Consider the following 12481-nt stretch of genomic DNA (forward strand, 5'->3'; position numbering starts at 1 on the left):
TATGATCTTAGCCAAAACACTCCATATAGCTATGGGTGGAGACTGGAAGGAATTTGAAGGCCCTTATTCTTCCACTGAGAAATGTTCCTTTCCTCTCTCTACATAAACAAATTCATTTTGTTTTATTTGTTTAGTGGGGGAAATGGTTCCCTGTCATCCTCTGGTGGGATGGTAGTTCACAAGAATTAATAATTATTGTATGATGTGGAAGATCACAGGATTCCCTGTAAACAAGCCATCGCTGTTCAGAGAGAAGGAACATCTTGCCTGCATATGTTTCATTAGTAACAAGGCATTCCTCACGGGCTTCTTTCCTTATTTCAAGAAATGGGATGCACCGAATTAGCTTCCTAATGGCCCAAATGGTAACAAAATGAGATGGAATGGAGCCAGCATTCAATGGCTTCCAGTACAGTGAACCCCTTTAGGAAGTGGTTTGGAACCGTGCTATTTACATTTGTCTTAGGTTAATGTTGCATAGCTGTACTGGACAAGCGAGAGCCCCAGAGGGTCTAACCTGGGTGTATTCCAGCCTTGAAGGCACCTTCAGCTTCCTTCCTATGCTGTTGGTAAAGCGCTGCTGGCAGGTTTCTCATCAAGGCTGCTTCAATGCAATCCCCCTCAAATTCCATTCAGGTCAACAAGTATTTGTTGAATCTCTTCTCATCCAGTTCTGTAACAGGTGTTGTGGGGAATAGAGGAGAATGCCTCCTCCCTGCCATCAGGGAGCTTAAGACCTGGGTAGAAAGTCTAAACAGCCAAAGAGAACTGAAGGCAACACCTTTTGTGAGAGGTACTGGAGGAGACTAGAACCATTGCTAAGTGCAGAAATAGAGGGCTAGAGAGGTCAGGGAAGGCCTCCCAGAAGAAGCAGGACTTAAACTGATGACTTTATAGATTTATTTAGGTAATGAAAGGAAAATGGCACAAAACTTAAAGAATGATAAAGAGCAATAAGAAATAAGAGGAAAATAATCAGAGATGGCATCATTTATATGAATGCAGAAGCGTTTGCAGATGGATTTGGAAGAACATACTGATGTCTCAGTCATTATCCGACCTGGTGAAAGATGCTCTAAGAAACACTGATGGGAGTGGGGGCAGGGAGATTCAGTAGTTTCAATAGCTCCTGCAGGCCAGAAGCTAGGACACTTTGAGTTTGGTTTCCTGAAGCTGGCTTTTGAAGTTGGTCCCTTTTCTCAGAGCCCTGAATAATTCTATTAACGATGCACTGTGGGGTCTGGTTGATTGGTGGCTGTGCTTTTGGGGAGAGAGTAAGGAAAGCTGTGAAAAAGCAAAGGCATTGGCAAGGTGAAGCTGGTAAGTAGCAATCTCTTTTCAAAAAAACAACAATAAAAAAATTACCTTTTAACAAGTTGTTTGTGCCATTATTGAAAAAGAAAAGGATAATAATTTCCATATACCCTTCGTAAAATTCCATTTGCTATCCTTTCTTGAGGCTCACTGAGCCTCAGACTTGGAGTCCAAAAATTTGGTTCAGACAATCTATGTCTGCCAAAGGAGTTTGAGTTTTGTCCGAAATATCCATACACTTAAATTCAAACTGGGAATTTGGAGGCAGACAGAGAGACATCTAGTATCTTATTTCTCCTTTACACTTCACGCTATGGATATCAACATACCCCTGGACACCTGACATGCTCTCTCTTCCACAGCTGCTCACAACCTGCCTGCATCAGGAGTTGAACGGGGCCAAAGGACACAATTGATGGGGGTTCTTAACTTTTTTGGATAGTCTGGTGAAGCCTATGAACTTTTCAAAATCATGTGGTTAGGTTAATAAAATTAATTTCATAGGAAACCAATTAAAGTGAAATAATCAAAGTCCATGGACCCCAGGTTAAGAACCTCTAATATAGTGAAAAGGTCATGGTATTCAAGAGACCTGAGCTCAAGTTCTCATCCCAAGAAAGAGACCTTGGGCAAGTTATCCCACTTTTCTAAGCCTGTTTCCTCATCTATTAAACACAGATTTATACTAACTACCTCAGTGTTGTTATTCATTCATTTCAGTCTTGTCCGGTACTTTGTGACCACATTTGAGGTGTTCCTGGCAGAGATACTGGAGGGGTTTGCCATTTCCTTCTCTAGCTCATTTTACAGATGAAGAAACTGAGACAAACAGGGTTAAGTGACCTGCCCAGAGTCACAGTTAGTAAGTATCTGAGGCCAGATTTGAACTCAGGAAGATGAGTCTACCTAACTCCAGGCCCAATGCTCTTTCCATTGTGCCTCTTAGCTGCCCCAACTACTTCATAGGTCTGTTGTAAAAAAAAGTTTTTAAAGTTGCCTTTCTATCTTCTTACCCCTTATTCTCCACCACATTCTCTTTGTTCTAGCAACAGTGACCTTGAATATAACACTCAATGTCCTCTCTCCATACTTTTTGCTGTAGCTGTACCCCCTGCTGGAATGTTAACCTCTGCCTCTTAGTTTTCTATCTTCAATGCCCAGCTCAAATCTCACTAACTCCAGGAGTCTTCAGTCCCTCCAGCTGCCATTGCTTTCCCCTCTCAGTGTCTTATATCTCCTCTGTCTGTGTCTTTTGTCTATCTACCTGCTATTTACCTCCATGACTCTATGTCGTCTCCCCTACTAGAATGGGAACTCTCTCAGTAGAGATAGTTTTGGTCTGTCTTTGAACCCCCACTGCTCAGTATAGCTGGCACATAATAAGAGTTTGATAAATCCTTGTTGACTTGACCTGACTTGGCTGCAAAGCCATACAGAAATTGAGCTGTTATCATTATCACTCCATTTAGTGTAGGTACTCTCGGACAGCAAGCTCTTTCAAGGTGATCCCTCTGGTTGAGGTCTTCTGGAGCTGGTTTTCTTCCAGTTTCTCCTGAAAAGATACGAAGTCCTTCCCCAACATGTAGGCCAGATGGAGCATAGCCTCCAACAGTGGGGCATAGTACTTATGGCTTAAGCGGGTCTGCAAATGGAGAAGAGCCTTCTCTCCAACCTCAAAGGCTTCGGCAGGGCGCTCCAGATCTCGGTGGCACACTAGCATAGCACACAGGGAAGGAATCATGAGAATGGGGCAGTGTCGGGTGAGTTTCTCCTGCAGGGGCACCACCTGAACAAAAATATCCAAGGCCTTGACATACTGTCCTGCCCTGAGGCAGCCATAGGCCTCCTTCAATTCTGCTCTGGTGAGGAAGTCGATGAACTCCCTGGAGCGGCGCACACACTTGATGGAATACAGAAGACTCAGGTACTCCTTGAAGGCGAGCTTCCTCTCACTGATCATCTCCTCTGTGAAGTTGCCTGTCAGGTATTTCTTGGGGAAAATGATATCTTCAATTTCTTCACTGAAATTCTTCAGGAGGTTTTTGTGGAGCACCTCAAAGTCTGAGTACCGCCTCTCCAGGATGGCTTTGTTGCTGTCAAAACTTCCTGTCTGGATGACGATGATTTTGTACATCTAAGGTTTAAAAAAAAGGGTAGAGGAAAGAAGAGACAAAATTATTTAACTGTGCTCCAAATCTAGTGTTAACCAGGAGTTCTCAACCTTTGTGGCATCATGGACCCCTTTGACAGTCTGGTAAAGCCTATTAACCTCTTCTCAGAATAATGTATTTAGATGCACAAAACAAAATGCATATATAGGATTATAAAGGAAACCAATTGCACTGAAATACAACTATCAAAACTGAAAATTAAATGAGCTGAATTAAAGACATTTTAAAGAAAGTCCATGAACCCCAGGCTAAGAACTCCTGCTAGACTGCCACTTGACATGGAAATCCTGGTCTCACAATGGTTTTAATAAATAATTTTATTGCACTTTCAGGGATCTGAACTCGTCCCTGACACAAAAACTCATCTCTCCAGCACCAGAATCCTTTAAGTGATTCTACATGGCTGCATGTTGTACAAGACCCCATCTTCAAAGAATCAAACTCTGTGGGGAGCCCCAAGGGCAACTAAAGTACACATTTTAATTATAACAAGGATGTAGTTTGTTATCAATGATGACTTGTTGTTCAGCCCTGCCTGATTCTTTGGGACCCCATTTGGGGTTTTCTTGGCAAAGATACCGAAGTGGTTTATCATTTCTTTCTCTAGCTCATTTTACAGATGAGGAACCTGAGACAAACAGGGTTGAATGACTTACCCAGGGTGGCAGGGAATAGGGTGACAAACTGGTAAGTGTCTGAGGCCAAATTGAAACTTTGGAAGATAAGTCTTCCTGACTCCAGGCCACACACTGGATCCACTGCACCATCTAGCTGCCCAATGATGACTTGCTCATGAGAAATAGCATAGAAGGGATCTTCAAGGGCATGCATGACTAGAAAGGGAAATGGGCTGGCCATGGAGAGAGACCAAGAGATAACAGCTGTATATCCTCCTGGTGCCCATGACAGAGGGAAGGAAAAAAACTCTTGGAGGATTTGTGGAAAGACATAAGCAAGAATGTCACAAAAATTGACGAGTTACTCTCTGTACCTATGGATAAAATACCATAACGAGGGAATCACAGATCTACCAAAGAACAGAAGCATTTGATTGAAGCCTGCTATTCCATATATGGGACATTCTATCCCCTTATCCATCTGTTTGTCTTGGCAGAGACCATTCCCCATGCCTGGAATGTACTCCTTCCTCATCTCACCTCTATCTTTCAGAATCCCGAGTTTCCTCGATGTCTCAAACTGAGTTACCATCTCCTATAGGAAGCCTCATCTGATACCCTAGTTCTTGGGGTTTCCTCCTTTTACTTTGTACATACTTTGCATTTATATATTTGTCCAAATGTCATCTCCTGTCAATCAGACGTAGGCTCTTGGAGTACATTCATTTTTTGTCTTTAAATCTCCGGTGCCTGCCATAGAGCCTGAGACACAGTAAATATTTTTAAAATATTTTCTGAATAAGATTTTAATTTAATAGTTAATTACAGTGAAATGAAAGTGGTAATAAAGAGAGAAGTGCTTTGCAAACCTTAAAGTGTTAACATGTCTGTATATAATCGTTGTTGTTTGGGGTGCTATAGTAGAAAAGGCATTTTCTTTGGGTATTCCTTTTAGCTGTTTCCCAGTGGCGCACAGTAACAGCCTAATAAATGTTTATTGATTAATTGAAAGGAAGTTTAATTACCCATTGCACTGGATTCTTCACTATTGTTTATAAGACTTATCTCCTTAACTACATTACAGGGTAGGACAAGGAAACCCTTTCTTAACATGGGACTTTATAATCTGAAAAAAAAAGATATTCATACACCTCCCATAGGATATCACCATACTGAGAGAGAAGTGGAACATTATTATTCCCATTTTAAGGTGAAGAATTTGGGACCCAGAGAGTTGCCCACAGTTAGTGGCAGAATCAAGACAAGGAGTTGGTGAAGGGCACTAGCCACTTTTGTAGGTCAGCTTACCACATATTTGGAAGAATATTTTTTGGCAATTCTGGCAGATGTTATTTCAAAGAGCAGTTTGACTGGTTTCCAGTGACATTTCTCATTCTTCCAGTATTCCTGGAGCTCCTTTGTGGTCATGGAAGAGTTGGAGCTTGGTTCATTGCTGAAATCTGAAAAAACAGCATTATTGTTGGTAAGTACATTTGAGAGAACAACCCTTTTCTTGTGGATGTGGAAAGATGGCAGGACCATCTTCTGTCCTGGGGGAATCTCACACATGTTATGAGAAGTTATTCATCAGTGAACGATATGTCTATCCTCTATTTTGAATGAAACACAGGAAGAGTGGATAGGGAACTTAGACATCCCCTAGTTCAGCCCCATGATTTTACTTAGAAGCAAGAAGACTTGGTCAAGATTATACAGCCTGTTAGTGGCTGTCCCAGGACTAGAATCTGGATCTCCTTCCTCCTAGTCCCGTGATCAATTAGCTTCTATTGCCTCAGAGATCTACTGAAATTGTATGTCCCCTCTACAATAATCCCCCCAAAACCATCATTCAGTCTCTGCTTGAAGATTTCTACCAACAGGAAACTTATTCCACAAGGCAGCTCATTTCACTTTTGGTCAGTTCATATTTAGGAAATTTTTCCTTATCCTAAACTGTAACCTGCTTTCCTCCTTGGAAATGGTCCCCAATAGTCTAATCCAACCCCTCATTCTATGGATGAGCAAATTATGTTTCAGAGAAGCTCCAGGACCCATAATTAGGTGGGGAGGGGTCTGAAGCAGGGAAGACAATGAGACAGCGGTGGACAGTACCAATACCCCAAGCATTTCTGGATTTAGATGCTTCTCAAAAAAGACAACTCTCTTTTATCCACAGTAATGCTAATAATTTTGGCAAAATTTTCCATAAAGAAGAAGTAAATAAAGGAAGCAGTGCCATAGATAGCCTAGATTAGTGTGTAATGCAGGAGTTATTTTGTATTTATCTTTCAAATACAATATGACAAGCATAATTCATAATACATATGTGTATATATGTATATATATATGGTGTATGAATGTGACATCTCTATATATGTGCATGTATACACATACACATCTATTGCATAGATTTGTGTACATATATATGTATTTACAATAGATTTGACTTCATAATTTGGGGTCATATTAAGTCAGTCAGTCACTCAGTAAATATGCTTTAAGCATGTGTTCCATGCCAGTCACCATCCTAAGTATGGGAAGGACATAGAAAAGCAAAAAGGCAGTCCTTATCTTTGAGGAGCTCACAGTCTCATGGAGGAGATGACATGCAAACAACTCTGTATAAGCAAGTTATATACAGGATAAATAGGAAAAAATCAACAGAGGGAAGAATGAAGGGGGATTAGAAAAGGCTTTCAGTAGAGGGGGGTATTTGATCTGAGACTTAAAGGAATCCAGGGAAGACAGAGGCAGAGATGAGGAGAGAGAGCATTCCATGCATGAGAGCTGGTCTGTGCAAATGCCCTGAGTCAGGAGAGAAGAGCATCTTATCTGAGGAATAGCAAAGAAGCCAGTATCACTGAATCAGAGAGTTTGTGGAGGTTGGGGGTGGGGGTGGGGACAATGTTCAGTTCGGAAGGGCTTTGAACACCAAACAGAAGATTTTATATTTGATCCTGAAGGTGATAGGGAGCCAGTGGAGTTTATTGAGTAAGGAGATGACACCTGTGCTTTAGGGAATGGATGGACTTGTGCTTTAGGAAAATCACTTTGGTGGTTAAGTGGAGGATGAAGTGGAATGGGGAGAGACTTAAGGCAGGTAACCCAATCAGCAGGCTTCTGAAATAGTAGACTGAAGTGAGGAGAGTCTACATCAAGGTATTGGCCATATCAGAAGAGAGAAAGGGATGTATTCAGGAACTGCCAGGCAACAGATCGGATATGTCAGGGTGAGAGATAATAAGGAGCTGAGAATGATATCTAAATTTTGAGCCTGGGGGACTGGGAGGATAGTGGTACCCTTAACAGTAATAGGGGAGAGTGTAAAGGAGGTAGAGTTTGGAGGGAATAACTTCAATTCTGGACATACTGAGATTAAGATGTCGTAGGACATCCAGTTTGAGATGTCTAATAGGTAATTGGACCTGTGAAACTGCAGAGAAGTTAGGGCCAGATAAAGAGATTTGAGAATCATCGTCATAGAGATGATAATTAAACCACTGGGAACTGATGAGATCCCAAAGTGAAATACTATAGAAGGAAAAGAGAAGAGGGTCCAAGATAGCAGAGCTTTGGTGAGCAGATGACCTAGATTAGTCCAGCAAGAGAGACTGAGGAGTGGTCAGATAGACTGGAGGAGAATCGGGAGAGGATAGAATCATGAAAACCTAGAGAGAAGAGAGAATCAAGGAGAAAACGGTGATCAGTAGTGTAAAAGGACTAGGAAGGATGAGGAATAAGGAAAGGTCCATTGAATTTGGCAATTAATAGAGCAATGGTAATTTTGGAACAAACGGTTTTGTTTGTCTGGTCATAAGCCAGACTACAGAAAGATTAGAATGAGAGGAGAGGAAGTGGAGGCAGCTTTCTGAATGAGTTGAGTTGCAAAAGACAGGACAGATAGGGGGCGATAGTTAGCAGAGATGACTAAGAGCCAGTGAGGATTTTTGAGGATGGTGGAGATATGGACATATTTGTAGGGAGTAGTGAAGAAGCCAATAGACAGGGAAAGATTGAAGACAGTGAGAGAGAGGAGATGAAAGAAAGGTCAATCTGCTGGAATCCTTAAACACACAGCAGTTGATAGCAGGGGAAGATGGGGAGGAATGCATTGGGTACCAGGATAGGTCAGCTCAGGAAGAACCTTTCTGCCACAAACCGTCCCTTGTTTATAACAGGAAATTGTGCTCCCTTCAGAGGGGCAAAGTTAATGAGATGTGGAAAGAGAAGGAAGAATCTTTGGGTTTCTCCAATCTCTTGCCTGTTCTGGGAGGTTTACAGGGAGTAACCTACTCAAGTCTTTCTCTGGCCTTGGGCTGAAGGTATCAGGATGGAGTGGGGCTGCTGCTCCTGCTTCAGTTTCTGTTTTCTCTTTGTGGTGGGCACCAAGATGCCTGTTCCAGCCTGAACTTCCAGGGTACTGGTTATTCTCCATATTTTGTAGGCTGCTGTGGGCACAAGAGACGACAATGGGGATACATTGGCTAGGAGAGAAGAACTAAGGTTTTCAGAGTCAAAGACCAGTTTACATTCCTCCTGCTAGTAGAGAGAAGGAAGTAGGCATAATCACAGTATAATATTTATATGATGCTTTAAGATTGATGAACATTTTTATACGTTATCTCATTTAATCTATCATAACAATCCTGTGATTTAGGTAGGTAGGTGGAGGTGGGGGTGGTAGTAGTAATAGCAGTAGTAGTAGTGGTGGTGGTGGTGGTATCAGTGTTTGTAGAAATAATATTATGATTATTAGACCCATTTTACAGATGAGGAAATTGAGGCTAAAAGGTTAAGTGACTTCTTAGGATCACTCAGCTAGTAAATGTCTGGGGTAGGATTCAAAAGCAGGTCTTCCTGATTACAAGTCCATCTGCCTATACACTGTACCACCTACTGGTTTCTCATGTAGAACTCTTGTGGTGAACTATCTTGGGCAATTTCAAATTGTCTTGTTGTGTGATTAGCAATTTGAGACTGGGGCTATAGACCAAGGACTATTTCCTGAGGTTTAAGCCAGATAAGCTAATAGTAGTCTATTGAAGAACTCCTAGTTCAGGAGTTAGGTACGTGTAGGGGGGGGGTTCCTTATTCTTAGTGAGGATGTATTCTAGGGTCCTGATCCAAACATTATTATCTCTTAAACAGGTGTTGCTCCCAGGACCCTAATAAGAGGATTCATATTTTTTTATTAATTAATTTATTTTTAGTTATCAACATTCACTTCCACAAGATTTTGAGTTCAAATTTTCTCCCTATCTTATCCCTCCCCCACCCCATGATAGTGTGCATTCTAATTACTCCTTCCCCAATCTACCCTCCCTTCTATCACCCACCCCTTTTCTTATCCCCTTCCCTTCTATTTTCCTATAGGGCAAGAGAGATTTCTATATTCCATTGTCTGTGTATCTTATTTCCCAGTTGTATGAAAAACGATTTTTAACATTTGTTTTTAAAACTTTTGAGTTCTACATTTTCTCCCTTCCTGTCTTCCTACCAACTCTCATTGAGAAGGCAAGCAATTCGATGTAGGTTATACTTGTGTAGTCATGCAAAACACTGCCATAACAGTCATGTTGTGAAAAACTAATGATATTTCCCTCTATCCTATCCCACCCCCCATTCATTCTATTCTCTCCTTTGACCCTGTTCTTCCTCAAAAGTGTTTGTTTCTTATTTCCCCCTTCTCCCATTTGCCCTCCCTTCTATCATACTCCCCTCTTATCCGCTTCTCCCCTACTTTCCTGTAGGGGAAGACAGATTTTCATAGAGGATTTGTATTTTTGTTTTGAAAGCTGGAAACTTTCTTAGAGGGCAAAGAGAAGACCTACAATACTCTGTATCATGCTGCCATCCCCTTGCTAAAGTCATTATTTCCAAAAATCTTTCATGATCGTGTTCATATTATCCTTACATCTTTTTATAATATCCTTACAACTTTATAATAATAGCTAATATTTATATAGCACGTTGTGGTTTGCAAAACACTTTATATCTATTATTTCATTTGATACAACAACCTGGTAAAGTAGGTTCTATTATTATCCCCATTTTACAGTTGAGGAAACTGAAGTTGAAATAGGTGTCCAGGATCACCTAGCTAGTAAGTATGAAAGGCAGGAATCACTCAGGTCTTCTGACTGCAGGTCAAGAGCTTTATTCATTATGCCACCTGGTAGAATTATTCTGCCTATTTTTTTTTTACCTTGATGAGTCATTTATTCTTTTTTTCATTTAATTTTATTTATTCTTCAGTTACATTTTAATTTCTGAACTATCTCCCTCCCTCCTTCCCCATCCCACATTAGAGAAAGCTACCATTTGGCGCACACACACAAACACACATATGTGAAATCATACTATGCATACTTCTATTTATCAGTTCTTTCTCTGGAGGTGGACAGCATTTTCCTTCATAGTTCCTTTCTAGTTGATTTGAGTATTTGTACTACTCAATAATGTAATCATTCACAGTTGTTCTTTGAACAATATCGCTGTTGCTATTTACAATGTCCTCTTGGTTCTACTTATTTCACTCATCATTATTTCATGTAAGTCTTTCCATGTTTTTCTACAATCAAGCAGCTCATCCTTTTTTAAAGCACAGTAGTATCCCATCACAATTATATACCACAACTTGTTTAACCATTTCCCAATTGATAAGAATCCCCTCCATTTCTCCCTATTTTTCATATAGGGAATCCAGACAAGACAAACAACCTAGCATCATTTCTCCTGCTCCTCAGAAGTCAGTCTGACTCCAATCTTTCTGAAGGCTCCATTGGTTCTTCCAACCATGCTCATGAAATCGAAGGGTCTGGTTAAGTCATCCAGGCAGCTGTGCCTACAGATGCTCAGCTAGCCTCTGGCCCAGATGTAGGTATTTATCTCCTGGGATTTCTCTTCTCTGGGTCTCAGAAGCTACAGTTACTATTTGGTAGAGTCAAGACCTGAATCCCGGTCCTTTGGCTCCAAATCCAGTATTATTTCCTTTGTACCACACAGTATCTGATACCCACCTTCTCTCTAGCTTTGGAAGAAAAGTAGGTATAATAAAAAAAAAAAAAATATATATATATATATATATATATATATATATATATATATATATATTCCTTATATTGGCAGTTAGGTGGTACAGTCGATTGGGCTCTAGACCTGGAGTCAGGAAGACTCATCTTCCTGAATTCTGATCTGACCTCAGATAACTAGTTTTGTGACCCTGAGCAAGTCACTTAACCCTGTTTGCTTCAGTTTCTTCATCTGTAAAGTGAGATAGAGAAGGAAATGGCAAACCACTCCAGAATCTTTGCTAAGAAAACCCCAAATAGAGTCACAGAGAGTCAGACATGATTGAAATGACTCAACAACATTCTTAATATTAACTCATTTATAAAAGCAAAAGATTTCAAAAGGAAGGGGGGGATGGGAGAGGACAATAGCAACACACCCATTCTTGCAACTTGACATTACTCTCTGCCTCCATCAGAAGGTTTCACCACAAGCCTCTACTTATAACCAGCTAGCAATCTTACCCACTTCCCCAGATGTTAAGCCTGTCCAAGAAGTCCTTTCTCCAGGAGTGTAGAAGAAGGGTCTGGGCTTTGTTTTAGGTCCCACAGTATGGTCAGAGTCAGAAGCCAAGAGAAGGTTTCAAAGGAACTACTATACTTAAGATTAGACAGACTTGTGTAGGAAAATCAATGACCCAGACATCCAACCATGTCAAAAATACTGACCTGAGGCCTCTGGGGATAATGTCTCTGGGTGTGCACCGTCGGAGAGTTGCTTTTGGATTTTACATCATTTCCTAGTCTTTCTGAAGTACAGTTGTGTTCTTTTTCTGCTTTTCTCTGACTTCCTTATTCTGTAAGTAGGAAATAAGCAGTATGCTTGCTGAGATCTCTTTAGTCTGATTGGCTGGCAGACTGGGGGGGTGCGGAGTCTGGACTCAAAGTGAAAGGCTCCACCTATTGTCATTTTTCCTGACCCTTATGTAGGCACGGCAACTCTATGAGTCAAGGATCTCCGTTTGTTTGTCTTTCTTTTTTTCCTAGTGTGTTTTCTTATCTAAAAGCTGCATATCTTCTTTTCATTCCAGAAACCAATCTTCCTGTTTGTTAGTCCCCTTCTACATTAATATTGGAAAGCATGGGTGATCCTGAATAGGTCAATAATAGCCTCTATTTCCTCATTTGTAAAATGAGATAATAATAGCACCGATCTCACAGCATTATTGTGACAGCAAATGAAATTATAATGTTTTACAAGTCTTAAAACATTATATAAAGTCCCTTTTAACATTTCTAAGTTCTATGAGTTGTCTCTATACCCTAGGGATCTTGATAGCCAAGGTTCTAGACAAGAGATGTGCTTGCT

General features: G+C 40.8%; 1 protein-coding gene across 3 annotated transcripts; it reads right to left on the reverse strand.

Moving 5' to 3' along the window:
- Positions 1-883: 883 nt before the first annotated feature.
- On the reverse strand, positions 884-12032 carry SNX20 (sorting nexin 20). Of its 3 annotated transcripts, none has more exons than XM_072632181.1 (4): positions 11842-12025; positions 8396-8547; positions 5411-5562; positions 884-3448 (listed from the first exon to the last, which is right to left on the reverse strand). In XM_072632181.1, the coding sequence occupies exons 2-4, from the start codon at positions 8535-8537 to the stop codon at positions 2780-2782; spliced, it is 963 nt and encodes a 320-aa protein (XP_072488282.1). In that variant the 5' UTR covers positions 8538-8547; positions 11842-12025; the 3' UTR covers positions 884-2779. The 3 variants fall into 3 exon arrangements, with proteins under 3 accessions (XP_072488282.1, XP_072488281.1, XP_072488283.1); XM_072632180.1 differs by having other exon boundaries at positions 8396-8550; positions 11842-12013; XM_072632182.1 differs by lacking the exon at positions 8396-8547 and having other exon boundaries at positions 11842-12032.
- Between the last annotated feature and the right edge of the window lie 449 nt (positions 12033-12481).

The sequence above is a fragment of the Notamacropus eugenii genome, chromosome 1 (genome assembly GCF_028372415.1).
Source record: "Notamacropus eugenii isolate mMacEug1 chromosome 1, mMacEug1.pri_v2, whole genome shotgun sequence".
Classification (NCBI taxonomy): domain Eukaryota; kingdom Metazoa; phylum Chordata; class Mammalia; order Diprotodontia; family Macropodidae; genus Notamacropus; species Notamacropus eugenii.